The sequence below is a fragment of the Bombus fervidus genome, chromosome 14, assembly GCF_041682495.2.
Source record: "Bombus fervidus isolate BK054 chromosome 14, iyBomFerv1, whole genome shotgun sequence".
In the NCBI taxonomy this organism is placed as follows: Eukaryota; Metazoa; Arthropoda; class Insecta; order Hymenoptera; family Apidae; genus Bombus; species Bombus fervidus.
In genome coordinates this window covers 2,735,361-2,762,355 of record NC_091530.1, presented here as the reverse complement: position 1 = coordinate 2,762,355, position 26,995 = coordinate 2,735,361, and the positions used below count along the sequence as shown (strand labels likewise).

Here is a 26,995-nt window from a genome sequence, read left to right as displayed (position 1 = left end):
AACTCTAACGACGTCCCATCCGGAAGAGCTGTCAGAGCACAGCAACTCCACATGAAAGCTGGCAATTTCGTAGAAACGTATGAAAGCTGTATTGTCGGCGATCATCTTCCCTTTCGCAGTATGCTCTTGGTACTGTTAACCTCGCTTTTACTATCGCTTCCTCAGCTGATTAAATAAAGTTAAAATTCGAATGCTAGCGCCATCGGAACGCAGGACACGTGGTTTGTTGATTTTCGTTGAGAATCGTGGATCTTAATCACCGAAATAAAAGTAAAGGAACACCAAGGTTACACTTAGAATTCATATTAAAATAATTTTAGATTTATTCCATAAACGATTTCCAGGATCTTCTTGGATATATTTGCACGCGTCTCAGTACTTTCTTTGTCTCACCATCTTCTATACCACACTGCATTCATCTGTCTTTCGAGACGCTATGCACAAACATATTTCCATACACTCGCATTCACACACGTGTGACACTACTACGCGGCTAATCTAGTCCAGCATACAAAATTATACATATCTCAATAATTTTAATGTTTAGATCGTTTGCTGAAAGCTTGAAGCTGAAATAAGATATTCTGATACTACGTGTTAAAGAAATGATTTTGCTGCATTCAAAAATCTGTATTTTAAAAATAACTGAATTAATTCAATGTACGACGATACTGGATATTTGAATAAACAGCCTTTGACACGATTGTAACTGCTAAAGCTACAAGAATTAATATGAACCAACGAAGCGAGACGAGCTAAGTGAATCGAATATTTTGTTAACGAGGCAGCCAGCGTATGATAACGACACTTAACGATCCGAAACTGCTATAGAACGACAAGACGATTTCGTCGTCGAGCAAAAGGAAAATGGTCCATAAAGTAACGACACGTTCCTCGAACGCTGCAAACATTACATTAAACGATCGTTAAGCAATTTCGAGGTGGTGATTGCGTAGCCGATAGTTGGTCCGATTGTGGGAATAATTTGCCAAGGAGAAGGTAGGCGCAGAGGCCGTAAACCAGCGCTGTTAATGTCCCCTCTCGATGGTGGAGATCAGAAATTACACGAGCAGGTTCGCGTTAAAGTTTCGAATGCGTCTACTTTCAAGATCGGCGAGAAGATCGTCACGGATTTCCAAGTTGTCCTTGCACGAGCGAAACGGCTGCTTTTCATGCGATCACGAGACCGATGGTAACCAGTGATAGGATCGAGTTCGATGTGTATTTATAAATCCGAATCAAAACCCATAGCCAAGGTTCACAACACAGGATTTGAACATTGGTCGTAAGATATAATGCGGTTCATTCGTTGTATCACATTTGCCAAGTATTCGATCTTTACGAGTTATCTTCGAATCTCAGACCGAGTACTTGCGAGTTGTAAAATTGACTTACAAGTAATGTTAAAATGAATCGAGGAACGCTACATATCCTATAAATTTTATTTTGTTGCTTGGTTACAACAATTTCCAAATAATCGTTGTTTTACGATACGTAGTAAACAATTACGATGATGAATGTGAAAAATAAGCGAGTAAACGTAATTTTAAATAATCAAATCTCAAATTTATTCGATCGATGTTCCACTCTACTTGAGTGTATTTTCTTCGCTTCTTAAAGTACTGCTTCCTTTTTTCCAAATACTTATAAAGAGTTGTAGAATCAAGCGAGCCAATGTTAACCTACTTGCGCACGTATGGTACTTGAGCTTGTCACTAATGGTAACTGGTAAATAGAGGAGAAGAAAACTCGTTTGTCAGAATGTAGCCTGTGAAAAGTGACTTATACCTCATCTCTTGGTCAGCCAAAGCTGCATTAGCGATTACGTGCGCACCACGGCTGCGTGTTTAAGCGACTCCCTTGTTTCTTTATCACGTTCACGTGTCAGTATGTAATGTCATTGCGACGCAATATGTATGCGACGATTTATCATTCCGCAAAAATGAAATGTTACACGTAATTCAGGGTCGTTAACTCTCCCTTCTTATTTGCACTCGGTGCGCTAGCTGCCAAGAAAATCGCTTGTTCCCCGGCTTAATGCCACTAGACGTTACTAGCCGGGCCGTGCCTCGTTCGTGGAACACCTTGATACGAATGATGATGTTGGAAAACGTTACCACCAAACGCGGTTAAAATGGAATCGAAATAACGTAGGGGAGGAAGTTCTTTGGAAACGGGCTCCGTTTGATGGATCATGCCAGTTCTCTGCTAATGCTTCGTGTACTCTGTTCTTAGTCTGTTGTTGCAGTTTGAGCTGTTGTAATCTGACGTTAATGGGAGCACAATCGCGAAATCGGATTGTGTTTATATTTTACATCTGACATTTTCTTACGTGATACCAGTTGAATTCTCAGTTAGCGTGTACTTGTGCAGATGCTTACGAGTCGTGTTACGATTGACTTATTTCTCGATGTAACTGTTTCCTCTCATGGCACATATTACGTAGGAAACAAACCTTGATATTATCTATCAAGCCATTTTTTTTTTTTCATTCCTTCTCTACCTTGCTTCTGTAGTATCTTACTACTACATTTAGTTTATTTATGTGGCGGCACTCGACAACAAATACCGCCTCTCGACATCAACTAGTACCGGACGACGATAGCGCAGTGGTTAACGCCTTTGGTTACGAACGTTCGGGATCCGGGTTCGAATCCCGGTGCTCGCAGTCCGATATTTTTCTTTCTCGATACATAAATTAGAAGAAAATACAGCAGTGTACTCCAACAACGAGCGACATCTACAGCCAACAACTACAACTATTATCACAACGGACGGCCTATTCGCCTTATTTACAATGAATGTATTTAAGTAGATGTTGTTTATTAAACAGGAAAGGATGGTTGTTTAACGTGAACTAATCACAAAAACGTACTATAATTTAGACAACTAAATAGTTAATTTGCAACTCTCGTCACCACGGATCTCTCTCTCACGTGGACCACACTCTCTCGACAACGCAGTTCGCACTCTCTGACTTCTCAACAACACTCTCTGGCGTCTCCATTGACACAGACTGTTATTTCGTCTTTCTCCCTTAGCATCCCTTCATCTTTTGTCTTAACTTCACCACGCACGTGTTCCACAACCGCTCGTGACCAGGGTAACGTAAGCCTTTTCCACGAAACTATTCGATCGAAGGACCGACGACACATTGATGGACCTGTCGGCGCTTCGGCTTCCTCGCGACATTGTTTATAGTTCGCCCGATATCTCCCAGGCCTTTCGTCCACGATACTACATTTCTGAATAATATTTCCTATTATTCGTGATCTAATAGATCCAAATAAATAGATTATAAACTCGTTTCTTTCCACCCTTGAACGCTCATCGTCTTTCCCGATTAACACGTTGACTACCACGCGTGTTTTCAAGAAAATCTCCGTCAGGCCACGCGTGCCGCAGTACCAAGCGTTCTCTGCTAGATACTCCCATCGATATTTTAGTAATGCGAGTCGCTCAAGTGTGGTGGTCTCAAGAATGATCTGTCGTTTCGTTTGTTGGCAATATTCAAACCATTTGGCTGTTGTTGAATATAATTCAATAATTATTATGGAATATCTTTTCAAATACCTACGACGATCCTTCGCAAGTAGTCGAATAAGCGACACCCGAATATCGGTTACGCGGCCTGACCAGAAACTTTGCCGACACTCGAATACGGGTGTCGTGGTAGTCAACGTGTTAAGAGAATTAATGCGTTGCATTCACAGACAACGACGCCTTACAAAAGTCGAAAAGTAAAAAGCACGCGTGAAAGGAACAAAGTAGACTGGAGAAAAAGGGGGTTATCGTTAGTCAAACTGAACTCGATGAAACGATGAATCTGCCAGGACCAGTTTACAATGCGACGGGATGCAGTGAATTTTTTCTCAGCTTTCCATTTAAGCAACTTAACAATTTATGCATCGTGGACGCTCCAACAGCCTCGAAACACGAGGCTTTACTCTTCTCATCAACCGTCCAACGTTGTAATCCCGTTCCTTTGTTATCCTTGAAATTGTTTCTGTATTATCGGCCGAACAAACATCCAACGTTGCTCTATTATCATTGTTATTATCATCGCGCTATAACATCGACATCGATGAAATGCTGCAACCAAGAGGGACCGCGCTCTTGTCTCGCGCGGTAAACGCGCATAAATTGAATTCTTCCTCAACGAGCAACGCCTGTAGTTACAACACCCTTTTCATGCTTCGTTCTCGCGCTTTTGTCGATTCAAATGCGCCACGAGCTCGAGCTTTCAACATTTTCCATCTAAAATAGTTTTCCATCTAGGAATTTGTTTCTCCTTAAATATCTTTGAAATTCGGTGTTTTCTTGCTGCTTTTCTTCGTTGTAGAATATACGCCATAGCGATTTATATTAGTTATTGAGGTTAGGTCTGTTTCGATAGAGATATTCATGAAACGTTTTATTATAAATTGACTTTTTTGACTTGTAGAACATAAAATAGTACGATAATAATTATATGTAATAATAAAATATTGATTTTATTATTTTTATTCTGTTCAACGAGATATTGCCTCAACATAACCTCAACTCCGAACTACGAACTCTGTCGACTCTTAACTCTCATTTTTAACTGTTTCGCCTATCTATACATTTTCTTTTTCAGTTTCTCTAAGACATTTGAGCGCTTCTACTCTCACTTTTCACATTTCCAAGATATTTTAAGCTAACGATTATCGAGATTTTTCTTTTGTACTGTATGTTTCAATTAGTACATCCTATTGCATATTATCAATAAGAACGAGACGTCAATCTCCATAAACCTCCGTTTTTAACGATAAAATTCCTAACAATTTCAACGAGATCGTGTCCATCGAAAGTCGTTAGTCCGATTAATCCAACGAAAGATAGAACAGGCGATTGTCCGGAAGCTATGAATGAAATTTCGGGTTGGAGACAAACAGCTTGGATATATGGGATGTGAGGATGAGTGGTCTATGACAGTGGTCGGAACTAGTTCAAAGACACTAATTTGTAATGCACACGGGCGGACACTCTTCAACTTCTGATGACCTTCCGCGGCAAGTTACCGTGATGCATGTCGGCGTCGTTGGGAAACTCTCCGGTACGGATACGTAGATTTCCACCGTGTTGTCTTGTTTGCAACGTCCCTTGTACCTTTCACTGGAAAATGTAGCTCCGGTCCTTTGAAACCGCCCGGCCAGCCAGGCCCTTAATCAAAGTTGACAAAGTTACCAGCGTTCCTTCCGCGGTACTTGAGGATTTATTTGTAAACATGGCATCAAACAGAAATTACGGACGGTTTGGTGGAAAACCTCTGGCTGGCAGTTCCTTCCACCAAGCCTTTGTAACGCGCGGAACTGATTTCACCCATGCGGACAATTAACGAGGACAATTAACAATCGACTGCGACGAACTCGAGAATATCGATAAACTTGCGCAGCTACTTCGAGCAAATATTTATGATAAACGGCAGCAAGATTCTCTTCTGCGTCTTTCATTTGCGTGCTTTCAAATACCATTCATTCGTTACGAAACAAGGATCCATTATGATCAACAAACAGGAAACAATCGCGTTGGCTCTTACGATATTTGTGGAGCCGATTGTGCAGCAGATGAAATTGTTTACCGACAATAGATGCATTTAAACGCTTAATAACGATAACAGGTAAACGAGTTGGCGATATAAAGTTTAATTAAATACGTATTTACCGAACCAAGTTCCTGTCTCTTAGCTGAAGCTTGACGTAAAATACTAGTTCTAGTAGCATTCAGTGCGTTAGTATTTTATTCAGTCTCTCATTGTTACCTCCCATTCCATCGTCTTCGTCTTTTCAGTTCATCTCGAATGCCCTCGCAGCGTCCGAAAAATTCCCTACCAGTTACATTTCTCGGCCATTGTGCTAGTCTGACAAGCTTAGAATAGGAATTCAAGGCGGTGAATGGGGAAAAGCCGAAAGGCACGATCACGCACAATTCCAACGATGGCCGCTGAACGTTTCCACGTAGTTTCGCGGTCGGCTAACTTCTGTCGGCACAGCGTACGGATATCTGTCGGTACGTAAGTTGGCGGCCGTGGCCCAGCGAAAAGTGAAAATTTTCGCGCGATCCTGACACCAGCGCCCATAAATTTCCGCAAGAACTCTCGTCGTGGACAAAGCGGCGTGCTTCTCCGCTGCCGGGAACTTTCCAGCTGGTGAAAAAGTGAGACACGCGGGACAGCGTTTACGCGTGACAAGAAAGGTACTGGCTGGAGAGGGGAAAAAGTCAGGGAACCGGTGATGAAAGAAGCTATTTTTTCTGCTAGATAGGCGAACTGTTTCTTCCGCAAAATGATATTTCATAATTATCATCGCCGTCCATTCTTCTTTTTCTCTTCTTACTATACTTATTGCGGTTGCACGATACTGGCCTCTCACGTTGGATACGAACAACATGTCTCTTTTATATGTTCGATAAGATTGAAATAATAATTGAAACGTACATACGCTGTTGTAATTTTAAACTTTTGCAGCTGTATATTTTTTAATATCGTCGCAGGTGCTTTAATCGGCAGAAAATGTAGTTGGTGCGTTACTTTAAAAAATATCAGCATTATGAGAGCGGTTTAATGGCCGATTAAAATAGTTTCTGACACGTTGAAGGGCTTGCAAAGTTTCTTCTTCAAATATTAAAAATTTCAGTTTCTCCGACTCTCGATAATAAAATCATTAACTGTTAATAATAGAACATACAATTATAAAAATCTGAATGAAAATAATCGTGGTATTTCCGCCCGGTTATAACGCTAATAAAATTTCAAATTGCTTCCTATTTAACGTATTCGTCGAAATGACAAGTTCTACAAGTTGCCAAATACTTTTGTTTTGCCACTCTATTTAAATTACGTTGCGAATGCGTCGAATACACGATAACGCAACACTCGCGCGTATTTGCAAATTGTTGCGTGAATTATTGATTATACGATGCACGCAACTATCCGAGTCCATGACGCGGCACAATTTTTCGAAAACGAAGAAAACAATGAACGAATAAAACATATGCGTTGAAACTGATTAGATTTCCCAGCGTGTAGCGCTCATGAATTTCAAAACATATTCAAACTTGGTGCCGGCTCGCATAGAAAAGTGGATTGCATCAGACCGTACGAAATTCGTCGCAGTGTACTCAAGGCAACGCTGTTCCACGATGAATAATTACGCAATCATCTCGTTGCAACAATATCGCAATAACGTTCTCCGTAACAGTTAAACAGTAATTTCCGTTTCGCGTCATTTGTTATGCAACATGTCCTAGCCAACGCAATGCATACATTCATTTGTGCAATAATTGCTGAAACATCAACGACACGTTTGGGACAGAAGATACGACGAATCCAGAATTCCATCCTCGAAAATCACAAACAATCGCATCACTTTCGAATATCGTGTTTCCGGGTTCGAAACATCGGTAAATCAATTACGTATTTAGTTTCTTTTCAACGTCGAATTCCTTTTCAGCCTGCAAGAAGCGTATTTTTTCAGACGAGCTTGTAAAAACGAAGATGTTTGATCTACGAGACTGAGTTCTACGAGACCCACGAGACTTCGTGTGCTTAATGATACGAAAATTAAGAAAAGTATTTTACTTTTACACGACTTCGTCTTGATTCAACCTCGTTAGTAGACTGTCTGGACGTTTATGCAAATTCATGTTTTTATGAAGAAAACTAAAGCGGTAGAACGTACGTCTACTAATTGAAAAGTACACAAGAGCGATGTTGTCGTAAACATAGTTTTTTAAATGTACCTTAGAATTTACCATCGTTTATATCAATTTCTTGGGACGAGTGAAGAAGATTAATAAGAAGATCAGTTCGACGCCTAAGAAGTTGCAATATTATAACGAGAGTACTATACTTGGCATATATTTTCTATATTTTTACACATTCCATAAATCTGTACACCTTTAAATTCTCTATAAACTATAAAAATATAACTTAGCAACTTTGAAATGTCAAAATCTTGCAAAAACCAAGCCTGGAGCCTCCCCTTGTCGATTACTCGCGGAGAGAGCACCACGTTTCTCCCGCCACGTTTCTCCGCCCATAGTACAGTGAATCGGTGCTTGTTCGCGATTCCACTATGTTGCACGGCTTGAGTAAACGAGGAAATAGCATAAGGAAAGAATCCAAACCTTCCTTCGATTCTTTCCTTTCCACGATGTCCCTTGGTAGAATTTTTTTTCTCAACGATGATCTTTTTGCGATTTTTCAGAATGTTGGCAACTCGTGATAAAAAGCGTGAACGTACCGGCGACGGTGAAGGCCGACGACACCGATTACGTGATCCTAGACTGTGACTACGATCTCGAGAACACGCCGAGCAAGGGATTAGTCGTGAAATGGTTCTTCAACACCAACGAAGTGGCTTACCAATGGATATACGGCAGGGAACCTTTGGCCGGAGATACCACGCGGAAGTACATCGACCTGCAGTACAAAGCCAGCGACGATCCGTACACCAAGTACCGAGCCATGAAATTGAATAAGCCCGGTATCGATCTTACCGGCGAGTACACGTGCGTCATATTCACTTACGCGGACGAGCAGTCTGCAAGCGCCTCCATGGTTGTGTATTGTAAGTATCCCGCTATTTACGGCCAACCGCCATTGATTTACGATCCTTTATGTCGATTTATGCTGGATAGAATGCCAGGCCAATTATCCTTCTACCGGTATGGTTCCGCGATTTTCTTCTTTTTATTTTCTCTCTCTCTTTTTATCTTCTATTTTTTAACCCACCATTCACCGTAGCATGCTTCTTTATTCCTCTGTTCGATTGCAAACGCGTGTCGCGTCAACGATGAATATCACGACCTCGATTTCTCACTCCTAACAGACGTTGCTTCGCACCAATGCTACGATAATCGCTCTCGTTTTTAGTGTATTCCGCATTGGTATTATCTTAGTATCTCAGCACGTTCGTATCTGGTTATAACGCGAACAGAATTCTGAAATATTTCCTGTAACACGCGAGATGTATTTACATGTCGGATTGGCATTAGAATGCGGGGAGTATAATGAATCTTCCTATGAGTTGGCCATCGTTGTTGTATACCAGATGATATTTATTGAAGCGAACGTATTACAAAGGTTAACAAGTGATAGCGGTGATTGAATAATCGAGATGTCGATGACGATGAATTTAGGTTCGATAACGAGTACACGGTCAACGGGATGACGATTGCGATTTGGGACTTGACGTACTTATTCACTGGACTAGTCGGACTTATCGGATTGAGCCTCAGTCCAGGTGGAACTGCCCTTATATACTCCTCTCCGTACCTCTCTGAATCCCTCGGGTCGATCTTTATTTTTAAGGACAGTTATTTAATTACTTGTTGAAGTGGTCACCGCTTTTAAGAAAACTCTACATCTGGTCTTTAGTTTTCTCAAGCACCGAAGCCATCGACAAAAGACTGCGTCCAAGGCAAACCATAAACGGTACACGTGCAACGTTGGCTTCAGGGTTTTTCAGTCATAGGGTAACACTGCTAGCGTGCGAATCTGCACCAGCTCAAATTATATTCCGACTTGTATTTACACTTCAGTATTTAAAATATATTTTCTGCCTTACAATTTATCCACGCGTTCCTCTGTTCACACATCTAATAACCTCAACAGTAATCTTCAACTGTGTGATATTGTTGAAGTGGTCACCACTTTTAAGAAAATTCTACATCTGGTCTTTAGTTTTCTCAAGCACCGAAGCCATCGACGAAAGACTGCGTCCAAGGCAAACCATAAACGGTGCACGTGCAACGTTGGCTTCAGGGTTTTTCAGTCATAGGGTAACACTGTAAGCGTGCGGATCTGGACCAGCTCGTATTGTATTCCAAACTTTGTACTTACACTTTAATATTCAAAATATATATATGTTCTACCTTACAATCTATCCACGCGTTCTTTTGTATTCACGTACATCTAATAACCTCGACATTACTTCATACCTCTGTTAGGTATACGCGGACAGGGAAGGGATTCCGTGATCGAATTGAATCATAAACAACTATTTCTCAGTTTTATTATTTAAATACAGCTATAATAAAAAGTCTGAACTAAAGTATTGAAGACCTCCCCAAAGATTCCAAAAGAAAAGCCCCGACGTCCTTTCATCTCCGACATATAGAAGATTTCTACGACTGTACAAATACTTTTGCGAGCAATTGCAAAAGATCGCGATATTGGTTTGATTTCGTAAAGATTAAACTAGGTTTAAACTCTCTTGTTCGCGTGCAACCGGCACACTCAACCGCACCGTCAAATATTCAATTCTAGATGATAATATCGACGTCAACAATGCAGACCGAAATGTCAGATTTCAGCTGAGATTATTAATATAATCCACGGATTATCGATATTTCTCTTTTTTCCTTTTTTGTATCGAATATGAAATCGGGATAGTGTTGAGTCAGACGGTAGTTTCGCTCCTCATCCTCCACCATTATTCTCCCGGAAGGATCGATTGTTCCTTGAGGAACCGTTTAAAATGCTTCAAAGAGGAATCGAGCTGATCGGTCAGGTTTCTTCGGCGAGAAGAATATTATCAGCAAAGAACTATGTAATTTCCCTTTTGCCTGTTGTCGTTCCAAGAAGAGGATAATTTTCGGTATAATTTAGGACGCAATGGCGACAGAGAAGAATCGATGACACAGATTCCGATATCCGTTTCGCCGAGAGTATCGTCCTGTCAACATCAGCTATCAAAAAGTATCGCTCGAAAGATGGTGTGACGTAAGACACGATAAGACGACAGTCTGTTAAAAAGTTTTCGGAGATGAGCAAATGTAATGTCTCATAACCGACATCAGGTAATTCGAGGGAATATAAAGCATTTAAAAAATGGATTAGAAACTTTTCGCGTAACAATTTAGTAACTAATAACATATTTCGCTGTCGCATAACAAATATCGCTTTTAATAAGGTATATAAATGAAAATAAATCCAGTCATATAACCTTCACGCTGCGGAAACAATCCTGCCCACAGGTGACCATAAATAATATTCCAATTCCAAACTGTTGATGTTATTAGACGTGTGAACAAAGGAACGCGTGGATAAATTGTAAGGTTGAAAATATATTTTAATACAGAGGTGTAAATGCAAGAAGGAATATAATTTGAGCTGGTCCAGATCCGCACGCTAGCAGCGTTACCCTATGACTGAAAACCCTGAAGCCAACGTCGCCTATCTACTGTTTATAGTTTGCCTTTGACGCAGTCTTTCGTCTATACGCTGTCGATGGCTTCAGTGCTTCAGAAAACTAAAAGATGTAGAGTTTTCTTAGAAGTGATGACCACTTCGACGCAAACAAAGATACAGTCAGATATCCGGGCATGATTCTAGATAGGAAAATGACATGGAAATGGCACATCGTAGATAAATCCAAACAACTGAAATCAAAACTAAAAAAATTCTACTGACTCATTGGCAGTCGCTCCAACTTAAACATGCAGAGTAAAATAATGCTATATAAAGCAATACTAAAACCTGTTTGGACCTATGGGATCCAACTATGGGGAACAGCGAGTAATTCCAACATAACGATTGCAATCAAAAACTCTAAGATCCTTAATAGATGCACCTTGGTACGTTACCAACGAAACGATACATCGCGATCTTAAGATACCCACAGTTAAAGAAGAAACATCAAAATTCAGCAATAGACATAGCACAAGAGTTAACAACCACCAAAACCCTCTAATTACTCAATTACTCGAGACGTCGGAACAGACGCACAGTCCGCAGACTAAAAAGACAATACCCTTTAGATTTAAGCATTAGATTCAACTAGAATCAAACATACTATAAACTCTTATAATCCAAGTTACAGTACCACGCCAAAATAATTTACTTATAATTCTCTATGAGAATTGATTGTAAATAATCTACCAAATAAAAAAAAAAATAAGATATTTGGAAATATTCGACAATTAATTTCGTTTGTGTATTACGAAAGTTCATGAAACTTCAGTCTATTAATTCCGCTATTCGTTTAATGACATTCTTGGAGCTACTACGTTTTAGATACTACTATGATTTAATACAGTGATTAAAAATACACCCAAAGCCTCGCCGGGGGCGACCAAAATAATCCTGAAAGTATAATCCAATTTTCGAAGCGCGCAATTTTTCAGTAACGGCTTAGTGTCGGCTATCGATGTCGCAAGATTTTTTCTTTTTCTTTTTCCTCCTTTTTTTTAATCCTATTGGTGCTATTGGAATTCTGTTTTCGCGCGTATTAAATAAAAAACAAGAATATAAAGGGAAGCGAAACGAAAGAAATGTAAAAACGAAAACAGAAACGCTCCCGCGACATTGACTTTGAAAATCTAATTGAACACTCGCCGTGAAAAGATATATACGATATATATATATATATACAGGAGGAGATAAAAATACGTGAACAGATAATAGGTACAGGTGTTTGCGCAAACATGTAAATATTAATTTCAATTGTTTACTAAATTAAAAGTAAATTAAAAGTGCGAGATAAAATTGAAGTGTGTGACACTGCACGATGCTAGTTCGGTTATAGTTCATCGATACCCACTTCCACCACCTGTCCACTTATTTTTCTCACCGACTGTAAACGAACGTGTTAAGATATCGCGTGTTGCTTTGTGACGCATGATAAGTACGCAATATTTGTCAAGTCATGTAGCATTTTTACACGCCCCGCGTAGTTTGACGTGACGTGACGTCCCGCGAGCTAGAGTGATGTCGCGTGAAATAATTCTTGAAATTGCAACGCGACACGGAACAAAAGGCGCCGCCTGACTCGATCGAAACGAAACCAGAGACCGACGTTCGTTTTCCACCGAGTCTGTGAATTTTTACCTGCGCGACAATAATTCGTTACGCGCGTAATTAGCATCGAAACGGTTTCAATCATAATCAGAAAGTACACGCGTCACTCACGATGTAATTAACCTGGACGATTAAAAAGGACAAAAATGGGACGGCAGTGACGATGATACTTGCATCGAGGAGAAATTTCATAATTCACACGAATTTTTATAATCCTTAACACGTTGACTGTTTTCAATGAAATCTCCTTCTGGCCACGAGTGTGGTGCAGATTATTCCGACCAAATGGTTTCTTATGCCATCGCAATTAGAAAAGGAATCAAACGGTACCGAGAACTTGGCGTTCGATTCCTTCTGCGAATTTCTGTTGTAAACGTTTTAATGGTTTACAAAATTGCAACAAGGAAGGATATAAATATTAGAAGATTTAGAGAATTATTAGCTGCAAAATTATTAGGGTTGTCTGAAAATACAAAACATCCTTGTCCTCGACAGAGTCGGCATAATATCGCCGTTGGGAAAGATGATTCCGGAAGAAGTTATCGTTGCGAAAGTCATTACATCATCGCGGAAGAAAATATAACACTAAGTAGAAATTTAAAAATAAAATTGTAAAACCAGTCAATTTGGCTGGTATAGTAGTTCTAGTGTTAAGACAAGGCTTAGTATAGCTCTATAATACGTGAAATAATATCGAAAAGTTTTTGCTAAGAATATATTGTTTGTCGAATAAATTTTTCCAATAACAACGTGTTTTTGATACTTTGCTGTTTGACTTTTGCGATAAGTGGATTACGTGATGCTCCATGATAATTATTCGGTCAATCGTTATCATGTTTTTATCAGATTATAAACACATCGTGATAAATATGCGTGTATGCTATTTCTTTTTCCTTCCGAAATTTGGTAAATTTATTTATATCTTATCGAAACTGAAATACGATGACTGGAGTAAGGTGTTATGCAAAATGATACGTTCGATAAGAATATAAATAGAGAAAGGGTATTAATAAAGAGGTTGTTTGAATTTATAATTATATCAGATGGATTTGCAATACGTTATCCGTCCACGTCGATAAAAATTATACGTTGAATTTTCACATATTCGGAAAATTAACAAAACTACGAGACAGCGTGATTAACGCGACACCTGCGATAATATCTTTACAGGTGGAAATCGTTTGGTTCCGATATCAGGTAAATGTAAATGAGACTTTAATTAAATAAGCAAATTACCCTTGAAAAACAATTATATATTCCCTCGTGAGGTAATTAAATTGGTAAAACGTAATATGCACACAATAACAACTTTCCTATGAACAATAACAATTAATTTTACCAAAAACATTATCTAATGGGCATAAATTAATTATGAAATTTGCAAAGGATATGTAATTACAAAATACCAGAACGAAATCAACTACGCTGCTGGTGCGTCCAATTCTAATTAATGAAAATTAATATTGTTAATATCTTCAAAATCGTTTAGCATCGTTTTCAACGTTATACTTCTTGCTCATCAAATTCTCAGTGAAGTAGCTTTAACTTATCAAAGCATTTTAATACGAAATTTTATGCTCCAACGATTCTATTCGTGAAACACGTAATTAACTTGTTTGTTTTAACAGTTTCTTAGCTTCGCTTTCTACTCTTTTGATACAACCACTCGGTTTTAATTAAATTACATTTCAACTATATTGCGTAATATGAAGTCTGAAAACAATATAAGATTTGTAGCATCATCCTTATCCTGTAAGTTGATCATAATAATAAAAGTCAGTACAAATATCTCTTTAAATTCTAACGTTTTTTCTTTTATATTTAAATGAATCGTTAATACACTTTTGCTGTAAATTCCTCCGTTCCACTCGTTTCCAAAAATTTATTCCAAAAGATCTTCGTTGCAATTTTCTTTTTGACAATTACCTACGACGCTACCTATGTTACAATTTAATCTTGAAGTTAAGATTAATAATCTGTGGAAGACACAATGTTCATGTTGAAATAATATTCAGCGATGTTTATTAAACACACCTACAGAACCTGATGCATATAAGCGAGTGATATAATTAACAAAGTATGCAAGAATCGTTGATCGTTGGCCAGTTACTCTCAGACTAGACTTAGGTAGTGTCTCATGATCCCTTAAATACTTTTGAACCCCACTCTCTATACAGTAACGAGTATGACCTGTATAATCATCCTTATCCTGTAAGTTGATCATAATAATAAAAGTCAGTACAAATATCTCTTTAAATTCTAACGTTTTTTCTTTTATATTTAAATAAATCGTTAATACACTTTTGCTGTAAATTCCTCCGTTCCACTCGTTTCCAAAAATTTATTCCAAAAGATCTTCGTTGCAATTTTCTTTTTGACAATTACCTACGATGCTACCTATGTTACAATTTAATCTTGAAGTTAAGATTAATAATCTGTGGAAGACACAATGTTCATATTGAAATAATATTCAGCGATGTTTATTAAACACACCTACAGAACCTGATGTATGTAAGCGAGTGATATAATTAACAAAGTACGCAAGAATCGTTGATCGTTGGCCAGTTACTCTCAGACTAGACTTAGGTAGTGTCTCATGATCCCTTAAATACTTTTGAACCCCACTCTCTATACAGTAACGAGTATGATCTACGTAAGTGTCCTGTTCAAATGCCTGTGTGAGTGTCTGTGTAAATGTTTGTGCCTATGCGTGAAATATCGTTGTATTCCAACAACCTAAAATTTCCTATTTTCTCCGATTAAAATTTTCCTCGAGTCTCGTTCATCCTATAACGTCATTTCGTATTCCCTAACACCATGTTATTGCCAATTCCAATTTCAACGAATCATCGAAACGTGCGAGAGGATTCTCGCAATTCAGCACACAGTATACACGAAACAAAGAGGATAGATATGCTCGTGGAGTGACGTTCGGGCATTCTTTGGCAATAAAGTCGATGACTAATTATCGATCCGTGAAAGAGAAACTACGCATCGTCTGACGCGCGAGTAACACGCAAGAGATCAAACTGCTAGCCTCTCCGAGCGCTTGCAAATATTTACCCGGCCAAGTTGAAGCAGCGTAGCTTACAGACAAATTATTTTGACGATAAACCGTCGGTTCACGATGGAAAACTTTCCGCGATCTTTTCGATAATTTAAAATGCAACAGTTAAACGCTGACCACTTAATCGCTGTGTATAAATTAACTTACAAAACACGTTCACAATAAATTCGTCTCTTAGAAATAAATTGTCGACGCTTTATACGTTCATCGGAAATTGAAATTATTGAGATACGTATAATTTTATGTGCTAGACCAGGTCAGCTGCGTAGTGGTAATACTCGTACGCGAATATCAGTGTGTGTGGCGTCTCGAAAACAATGGAATGTAAACTGTTAAGTTAACAGTCTGATATGGAAGAAGATGAGACGCGTGCAAGTGTGTATCGATGAATATCTTTGAAATCGTTTATCAAATAAATATATGTTTGGAAAACTATGTATATGTTATAAATATATGTTTGGATCATCTTTGGAAAACGTGGCGTGTGATGAGTTTTGCTGCGAGTTGTCCATAGTTGTCTTATACCAGATGATGTTTGTTTGTGGGAATATTACAACAGTTAACAAGTGATATCGATGATCGAATGCTCGAGATGCCTATGACGATGAATTTAGGTTCGATAACGAATACACGGTCGACGGGATGACGATCGCGATTAGGAACTCGATGTACGTGTTCACTGGGCTAGTCGAACTTATCGGATTGCACCTCGGTCCAAGTGGAATTGCCCTTATATTCTCCTCTCCGTATTCCTCGGGTCAATCCCTGTTTCTAAGCAGAGTTATTTAATTACTTTATACCTCTACACGTCCCTCCCATGATCGTGACTACGTTCAGTGACCCATATTATGTCACTTCGAGCCCAAACCCACTGTCATAATTCTCGGATAATCATAATTGACTTAACTCGTAAACAGCTATTTCTCAGTTTTATTGTTTAAGTACGACTATAATAAAAAGTCTGGATTAAAGTATCGGAGACCTTCCCAAACATTCCAAAAGAAAGGCCCCGATGTCCTTTCATCTCCGACATATATATCATAATCTATTAAAGTTAGCATTATACTCACTCGACCACTCCTATTATCCTAATCGAAATAGGGAATCGATCTATTCGTGGCGTCGATTATTCGAATCGTAACGGGAATTTACGACTCCCGTTGACGCGCTTCTTCGAGATCGCGTCTCTCCGCGAACGATCGAAACAACTAGATCTACCAGATTAGTCGATCTATTAAACCTCCTGCACCTTGAGCGTTGAGTCATTCGAGGTACGCGATATCGACCGATCGGTTTGACCCGACCGGTTGCTCTTTAGTGGATAATTCGCAACAACAAGATACGTATTACGAGCACGCGAATTTAAATTTCCAAGCAAACAGCAGGTTAATAAATTCATCGAGTCGTCGTTATTTCGTATGAAATGGGAATAGCTGGCCGACCGAGACTCGACAAACAGCTCAAAGTTTCATTCCGATCTGTTACACGGTTGCCTCCTTCGCATCGTGTACATACAAGTGGTAGAAAGCGTACGTTTAACTTTCGAGTTGGAACTTTCAAGCATTTTAATGCTTTCAGCCCAACCACCAACGTTTGCAGGGCGGAGGCTCGATTTAAAATGTTTCAAGTTGTTTCGTTAGGATGGTACAAGTCGCCAGCAATTTTCTCTTTCTTTTCTCTCTACGAACTTCCATTTCTACATGAAAGTTAATCCACACGCTTTTACCAAAGAAAACGCTGCCCAGCCATGAAAACTTCTACCCTCCAAGATGAACTTGAACCATCTGAGTCTCGCCAGCTGAGATACCTGATCCCGTGAAATTAATCTTTCACCCTGTGTCTTCCTTTCTTATAATCCCTCTTCCACTTGGCCAAAGCTTCTCTTTATACCGTCATTTCTTCCTCGTGAACCAACATCCTGCTATCTTCACAGATTTCGTCCCTTTCTCAAGATGCTTACAATCAAATCGGTGACGAAGGACAGTTTATACGCGTTAACGTCCCACGAGAAGCCGCAAAGGGATGGTGAAAAATTCATTTCGATTTTTCATCCTACCAAAGGACAGTCTTTTCCCAATTTTCTAAAACTATTTAAACGCAGCAAGCGTAGACACGTTTGTCGAGCCACAAAAATTCAATCAGAACCATCGCTATAGAATCGAGCGAATGGGTGCACGTCCGATCAAAGACTGTAACCGATCGCATTCGTTCTCGCGTTGTGTGATCGGAGGAGATTGATTGTTGAACCGATTGGTTATGAATTTTGACTATATTTATGCACAAGCTACAGTGTATTCGCGCGTTCCATTATACGCGTGGATAATATGACTTTGCTTTTTCCGATGTGACCGTAGATTCTGGCGATTCTGACCAAGGATTGCCTCTTTCCTCGTTCTTTATACCTCGTGTCCTCCCTTCCGTTGCACGTTGCGCCCTTGCAAGAGGGCAGATCAAGACCCAGTGTTGTGTGGGAGTATTCGTCCAAGTGGAACGCGCACCCCTACAGAAATGTTCGAGAGCGTGCGAGTTATGTTGTGGGAACCATCAGGTTCGTCGTTGCACGACCGATTGAAATTCTGAGGTTTATAACAGGGTCTACTGCATTATCCTTAAAATTACCGTTTGAGCGGTGACATGCAGGTGATCGTAGTGCTAAAAATCTATTTCTCAAAAAATAGCGGTTCGGTCTGACCGTGATACATATCGTTATGAGACTCGACAACCATTTTTCTATCAAAATTTCACTAATATATTTTTCTTTGCCAAACTTTAACGCTAGAACTACCGATAATTAACACGAAGCTATTTCTACCAAAAACCAGTGAAAATGACTAGTCTTAAAAAAGAATATTTTTATCGATTATTTATATATTTATTGATTTATTGCCTTCTTACAGAAGGAATTCCATGTCATGTAGTACATTTTTACAGCTACAAACGAGAGTTAACACATTTATAAAATTGTAGAACCAGTCATTTTCACTGCTGTGGCATTTCTAGCGTTAGCATCTAGCGATCGATCCGGAATTTTCCTGATATCATCATACCAAATGATACGCGGTAAAAATTTAAAAAACGTGTGAGAAGTTGTAGAAAACAAAGAAACTGGGGTTCGATAAACAGATTGCAGCACCCTTTTACACTTTGACAAGTACCAGTCATTTTTTCATATTCCATACGAAATTATTTTCAGTTCGAGTACATAAAAAGGAAAATAAAATTCGTTATATTATTCTTTTAGTTATCGTTGCGAAAGTCATTACACCAACGTGGAAAAAGAATTTAACACGAAGTAGGAATTTTAATGTAAAATTGTAAAACCAATTTGACTGGTGTGGTAGTTCTAGCGTTAATCGAGACTTTTATGTATTCAAACATTTAATAGAATCTAATCTAATCTAATTTTGTTCTAATTCGACAAATCAGTCGTAGAGTCTGAATTACCTTCTACGTTAAAGTTAGACGAAAGTTTTGATTTTTAATGGATGAAGAAGCTTACGGGGTACGGTAGAATGAAATCATAGAAAACAATAGACTTCGTATATAATTGATTAACTCGTTCAATTATCCAAATCTGTTCTAGATGATAGAGTGAATTTTTCACAACCCTTTGTTTCCGAGAAAATAGTCAGTTTCGACACTGCATCTAGTACACGTAGGACACTTGATTCAGGATTGAATCCGTGTCTCTCGATAAATTGATATAGAGTAACGCTACAATAGAAGTAGATTTGCATTGAACAACAAGGGCAGCGTTTCCAACAATTTTTCTCCCGAATAAACGAACGACTAAACAAAACGTTTAACTGTGATCCTTTTTTATTGTTCGTAGACAATATCATCAATGTTTGCGAACGGATCCGATGTGAAATAAATCGAGGATGAAGAAGGCGATATCTGGGAAGAATTTATCTGCATAATTATAATCTACTTGCGGCACTTAAGCCGGATATTTCCTTCGTGCAACGAATTCATTTTCAGCTGTTTTGTTTTCGCACGTGTCGGTAAAGATCACAATAATTTAATATACCCGATAATTTAATATCGCGTTAAACCCAAGCGGTCTCGTTCATTTTCCAACATCGAGACTCTAAAGCTCTCAGACGACTCATAATATCTCTCTTTAGACAGTTTCATCGTCCGATCTGATTAAACTCTCATTCTCCGTGTTTTTCAAGCTAACGACGAACCAACAATGTTGAAATACAACGATATTTCACGCATAGGCACAAACGCCCTTACACAAACACCCACACAGGCATTTGAACAGGACACTTACGCAGATCATACTCGTTACTGTATAGAGAGTGGGGTTCAAAGTATTTAAGGGATCATGGGTCACTACCTAAGTCTAGCCTGAGAGTAACTGGCCAACGATCAACGATTCTTGCGTACTTTGTTAATTATATCACTCGCTTATATGCATCAGGTTCTGTAGTTGTGTTTAATAAACATCGCTGAAGATTATTTCAACACGAACATTGTGTCTTCCACAGATTATTAATCTTAACTTTAAGATTAAATTCTAACAAACAACAATGTTGCTTTCTATGGAATTTCCTGTCTCGATTAACGAAACTTCATTCTTAAAAAGAAATCAATAAGTCGCATCCTAGGAAAAATCCTTTCGTTTGAACTGATCTTCTATCTTTTCTGTTTGGTTTATCATAAATATATAGCGAAATGGAACATTCGTGTAGTATCTCTTCCCAAGCTTCATTTTCTTCTTTTTTTCTTTTTTTTTTTTTCTTTTTTGAGATCGATGGAGATCGAGACAATATTCGGTTTATTATCGGGTTTACAGAGAAACTTGCTTTCGTATTTGTATTGGGCCGTCAACTAAGTAATTGTGGATTTTGTCATTACCATCTAATGACAAAATCCGCAATACAAAATCGCTAAAACCGTATCGGTATATTCGCAAGTACTTCCGTAATTTTGCAAGTTTCTGCGGAAAGACTTCGCTTCCCGCACAAACTTCCATATAATTCGCAAAACTATCTGCCACTACTTACTTACATGCAAACATCGTGGATATATCACGTTCCATAAATATAAAGTTTCGATGACAATCTAAATACTTACAAGGGTCGTAGATTCTCTTAATTATCACGTTCGTTTCGAGATTAATTTTGTATCCGATGCTTCACAAATATTTTTCATTCTTGCATCGATATTTTTTTACCTTGTTACTCGTATTTCGAATTTTTATTTTTCAACGTTCTTTCGTATCCTTTTAAAATACAACTCCTTTGCATTTCTTTTTTTTTTTTTTTTTGCATTGTTACGATATCATTAAATCTCGGTAGTTGTTGAAACAATTATCGCGACACATTAATTTTATTTAACGAATTGCAGACGATATCTACAACTTGATAAGCCCATTGATTACCACAATTTCAATAAACGTATCGATTTAGTATTTCATTTACAAACGTTATAGATATTATGAAATGTTATATAAATGGCAGCAAGGGAAGCTTGTTAACTACGATTAATTATCCGTTGCAAATAAACAGAATCCGCTGTAAGCCTTACATATTCGAATTAATTAAATTTTATAACTGGCACGAATGCAACCAAGAAGATTGTAATCATACAGGTCCTCGAGCATTTTAATTTATCAGCCAACGAAAAATGTAAAGACTGGACGAAAATTTAAATCATGTATTTAACGAGAGCATACTGCGAATTAGTCTGTTCAAACTGGTCAACGTTCTAATTTAAATAAAATCTAACTACGATGACAAACAAATAGTTTCTCAAAGGTATATTAAATATTCAACGATTCTGTCGTCGTAGATTTATTATATTCGTTGAAATTACTGTACAGAATGTCCCAGAAATGATATTCCTCTAACTTGAGCAAAACGTTGTCCTATACGAAAAAAAAAGGAAGTTTGGGAAACAAAATAAAATTTGTTCGTTTCAAAGAAAACTTGTTTTTAATTTTAAGAAAAATTGTTTTAAAGAAAATTGAGTTTAAAATTCATAGAGTATATGAACTTAAAGGTACGTAAATAACTAAATCCTAATCCAGAGTACGTTCATTTATTTATTTATTCTATTTCAACTTGCTTTTCTTTAGGACAAAGCCTTAAATAAAAGAAATTGTATTCTACGTGTTCAATTTGCTTCTACAAGCTACAGGATAATTTTCCGCTCGAATATATATAAAATGTTCCATTTTAAGACACCCTATATACCGCTGCAGATACTCAAAGCAATATTATTGGATACGCTATCGGTTTCTATGCAGCTACGAAACAGTTTCCTTTATACTAAAAAGTTAGATGTAAATTATTGGCTGATAAAGAGATTCTTTCGATAAATTATCATTTCCCACTGTATTCTTTATTTCGTTAATGCCAGAGCGACAAAATTTTACCCCTTAATCTCCAGGTTTTGGAAGATCTCTTTTAATATTCATTCGATTGCTCGCTAAACGACAAGTTTTTCTGTTAACAAGCTCTTATTCTTTATTATATCTCCAATATCCGATACGATTCAGAGTATCAAAATATATCTATGTTTCTCGTACATGGAATGTCGGTATGGCTTCTCGAAGGTAAATACCAAACTAAAAAGGAGAAAATAAAAGGACCACTTATCCGCACAAGTGTACCCCATCCCACAACGAGGGAATTCAACTTAAAACCTTCTTTCAATCTTCGAAGCAACGGCAGAGAGAAAGAAAGAGAGAGAGAGAGAGAGAGAGAAAGAAAAGGGACGAGAACAGAAAGAGAAAAGAAAGGAAAAGGGAAGAGATAAAAATACAACGAGATCGAACAGGACTATCGTGGTCCAGGGCAGAATTCACTTTTGAGCTGCTACCTAGATCGATGCGGCGGCTCAACGTCTGGGCTTTCTTCGTCGATGACACGAGCATAACAGCGCCACGGAGGCTATATAATTTGAACTTTTCTGTCACGATGACACGTGCGCAATTTATTTTCCCCCCGCTGCATTTACTTTCCTAGCCGCGCCGGCTACTCGTTCTCGAAAAATAAAACTTACCAACCGTCGCAATGAAACGGAGCTAGAGGTGGAACGAGAAAACAGAACTGCAAAAATAAGGAAGAGAGAGAGAGAGAACGAGAGAGGCTTGAGAAACGTGTAGCATTATCGCGATAATGCAACGTCGTCTTCCACCTGAAGCAGCACACGGTGTATCCATTACTATTACCTTTTTATTTTCATTGCAGTACGTGTGGCCGCCTCGAAATATCCACCTGCAGATCTTGTATACCGTGTCTCGATTCGATGGACGATCGTAAATTCCTCTGCCTTTGCCAGCCGTTAATAGCTCGCGCGAAATTGAATGTTCGATTCCTGCACAGCCGTCGAGTCGTCTCAAATCATTTCGTTGCAATTACATCGTCTTCTAACGATGTCTGAAAGAATCGATCGTATGACTCGACATTCCGACTACTCCAGTCATCCGGTATATCGTTGAAATAGGTGCCGTATAACTGACGTGGGTGGCATCAGTTTCATCCTGATCGAAGGATCAGGTGGTGGACCCTGTGCTTGCCTTCCATGCGATACGAAAGTTTTAACGTTGTTCTTAATGTGCTAGTTACTGGGCGAACTTAAGAACTCGACATCTCCGTCGTACGTATTTCCATACAGAAAAGTGGAAATTTGTCTGAACCGTAAAGCTGATCGGTTTGGCTTCCAAGAGACTCGTACAGTGACTCCTGATATTATTATGTGGCGGCACTGGACAGCAAAATACCACTGGACGATGGCGGCGTAGTGGTTAGCGCCTTAGGTTACGAACGTTCGGGACCCGGGTTCAAATCCCGGCGACCGTAGTCCGATTTTTCTTCCATTCATCTAAGTTAAAAGAAAAGCCCAGCAGCGGCGGACACCACCACCCCTACATTAACATTAGCGTATTATCACCCACAACTATATACCGGCTACCACAACTAACAAACTACACTAACTACATCTCAATTATTATTCCTTCGTGCAATTCTAATAATTTCTGCCAATCTTGGGAAGATGGAATATGACAAACGATTAAATTAGTGGTGGAATGAATTGGTCGTGTAGAGGACTTGTAAAGGATTGGTAAAATAGGTAACGAAGAACTTTGCTGTTGCAATCCGTCAAATATATTTGAAATAATTAAATAAATAAATAAATAAGGAATGTCGTGAGACGCTCGTACAAACGTATTCGCTAGACAGTAGTGTATAATCGCTCGCAGATAACTCCTAGATGCTGATAGATACTGGGTATATGCTGAACTCTCTTCGGTTGCGTCCATTTATTTATACTGGTCGGAGGAAAGTCGGAAAATTCAAATTTGTCTTTGTTCAACGATTGCGCGTAGCACGTTGTTTTATCCTGGAGTTTATTTATTCTTACATTACGTGTATCTTAACGATCTTGATACTCCGAGGCAAAACAACATGATTATTTGAATTGTCCTCTAATCATGTGCCGCTATAGTGGAGATACGTCGATGAAGCCAATTAATCTAAATTATAGGAAGCATCATATCGACGTCGGTAGTCGGTAGTTGCAATCTTCTAGGAATTCTCCTTTCACGAAGTTTGACCAAAATTTACTACAGATCGAGGACAAGACATAGGAAACTGCAGGTGGACAATCGTTATAGTCAATTACGTAGGTGGTGCACTTTGAAGCAATGTGGGTCACTCGAACTCCGTAGTAGTATCTGTCGACGGTTAAAATCACTTTGTAGCGATACTTCGTGAAACTGAAATTGTTTCGGACGATCTACAATGCAGATGCACACAGAGGAGAAGTATCCAAAGTGACACTAGCCCTCTATATTCACGCAAATACCGTTGCTTTTACCGAAAAGTTTCGTTAAGCGCAAGTTGGCCAGGTTTGAAAGGAATCCGAATATTTCGGACAAAGGAGTTTCTTGTATTCTCCGAAAACCGATTGTGTTATCGAAGTTATCGTTCTGTCGTTCGTTCATTTCCTGAATTACATTATTCGGCAAACGAGAAGAGCGAATTTAACTTTTCTTCGTCTTCGTTGATTTCTTTCGTAGACAGACGCCTGTTCTGTGTAGCGGTGACACGCCTCGGGGCTAGTCGAATTCTCGTCGCAAATAGATTCACCAAATTCCTTGAAACAATGTCCGCCTTAAATTAGAATTGACCGTGGAACGCGAGATGTGGAAAAAACGAACAGGTGTGGACGAAGGATTCGATTTAGAGCTAATGGAACGTACATGTCGCGGAGTTTCCTCCAAGTGTACAGACGTAAAAAGTATTGGCAGTTACATTTGCGTACGCCTTCAGTTTTGGTACCTCTGCTTCGGCTTGTCTACCGTTTGCCACTTTCTCGATATTATTTCTTTTTATTATTCCCACAATTAAAGAACGTATTCGAATATTTTGAAATATATACTACTCGCAAAACCAGTCGCATAGAGCTGTATGAACATAAACTCGAACGCAGTCTCTTTCCAATATTTCCAATATTTCCAATATCGTGGAGAAGAGCGATAAACATTTCTCGATTGAAATCTTTGAAACTTAGTATCAAATATATTTATTATATTTGAAATCGATGGTTTAAAGATATACAGAGTGTTCAGCTGCAAGTGTTAGGAAATTTAAAGGCTGATTCTTGAAATAAGACGAAAATCAAGAATAAAAAGATTGCGTTTTCGGCTGTTTTTTTTTGTTATTGACAATTAAAAATCGGCCAAAATGTCCCTGCACGCGAGCAAACCTCCTTAGACGAACGAAAGGAGGTTAGCCTAAGAAACGGAGTGCAAAGTGATCCTCGAACCGTCAATGTTCATAGAACAGATAGTTAACGTCGCGGCCAATTAGCTCACATTACTTGGCATATAATTAATAACTGTACCAGTTATACAGTTAATTGTCTTGCTGTATAATGATACAATTAGTAGTTGTATATCAATTAATACCGATTTCCCGAGTCTCACCGCGAGAAGGTGCTGCGGATGAAGACCCCTACCCTATCCGTGACCCATCCACTCTCCTTTTAAGCAAAAGAAATGTACAATTTATTCATCGTCAAATAAATACTCCTTTTGGTATGCGTTTACACAATGTTCGAAACAAACAGCAAAAGGAGATTTAATAAGAAAAACCTGATTTAATAAGAAACCTGACTAGGATTAGTGAAAACCTGAAATCTAAAGATTAAATTAAATCTTAATCTAATTATAATTCTATATGGGATGCTGTTTTATATGTATATATATGTAAATCAAAATTTTCTGCTTTTATTGTCGTCAAAGTGAAAACTAATTGATTATGATTAAGAATTATAATAATTAATTATAATCAAGAGTCAAACAAAAAGGACAAGAGGATAGGATGAAATATGTGCCATATAGAATTAACTGCTACATGATATATGCAATGTACAGTGCCATGCTTTTACTACGATGCCATGCTTTTACTAAGATGCCATGCTTTTACTACCATGCCATACTTCTTACTACTATATCAACCTATTTGCTACCTACATCTTACCTACTTACTTAGATTACAACCTCAAAGTAGCCTACCTAACCATAAATCACATCTACGTAAAAATCTAAATATCTGCTTACTTTATCAACGTAATAATTTAAATGTAATAAAGGAAAAGGGAAGGGATTATTTAACGTTATGTTTTCGCGACACTAAACTTTTGACAATATCGGAAAATTATAAATTCCGAAATGTCTGAACTAAATTTCCCTTAAAAAGTAGGAAGGAGCCAAAGAGAAACAGCAATCAATCGGAGAATAAATTCAAAATTGCGACGCGTTCTTTCGTCCACGATCTTTCGAAAAAATCAATGGAGTCACGCGACGCGCTCCCATGCATAAAATAATAGATAAGAGTAAAAAAGGAAAAAATAATAGAAAGGAGAACAGATCTTTATATTTCTTTCCAAGTCAGATAAGTATCGCTGCACAGAATGGGCCTACGATGGACTTGACATAGTCAAGACATATCTCACGGTGTCCAACGATGTCCCATAGTGTCCCATAGTGTCCCAAGGTGTCCAACAGTGTCCCGTAGTGTCCCATAGTGTCCAACAGTGTCCAACGATGTCCCACGGTGTACAACGGCGTCCCACGTTCCAGT

The 26,995-nt window shown here is 38.5% G+C and overlaps 1 protein-coding gene across 1 annotated transcript in view; it reads left to right on the top strand.

The window, feature by feature from the left end:
• Positions 1 to 8,209: 8,209 nt before the first annotated feature.
• The window catches only part of LOC139994567 (uncharacterized), a gene marked incomplete at its 5' end in the record, with an annotated part of 54,823 nt that continues 36,037 nt past the window's right edge, over positions 8,210 to 26,995 (top strand). The window contains one exon of the mRNA XM_072017362.1: positions 8,210 to 8,591. Coding sequence (XP_071873463.1) covers positions 8,210 to 8,591 — 382 coding nt within the window. The remainder of the gene's footprint in view (positions 8,592 to 26,995) is intronic.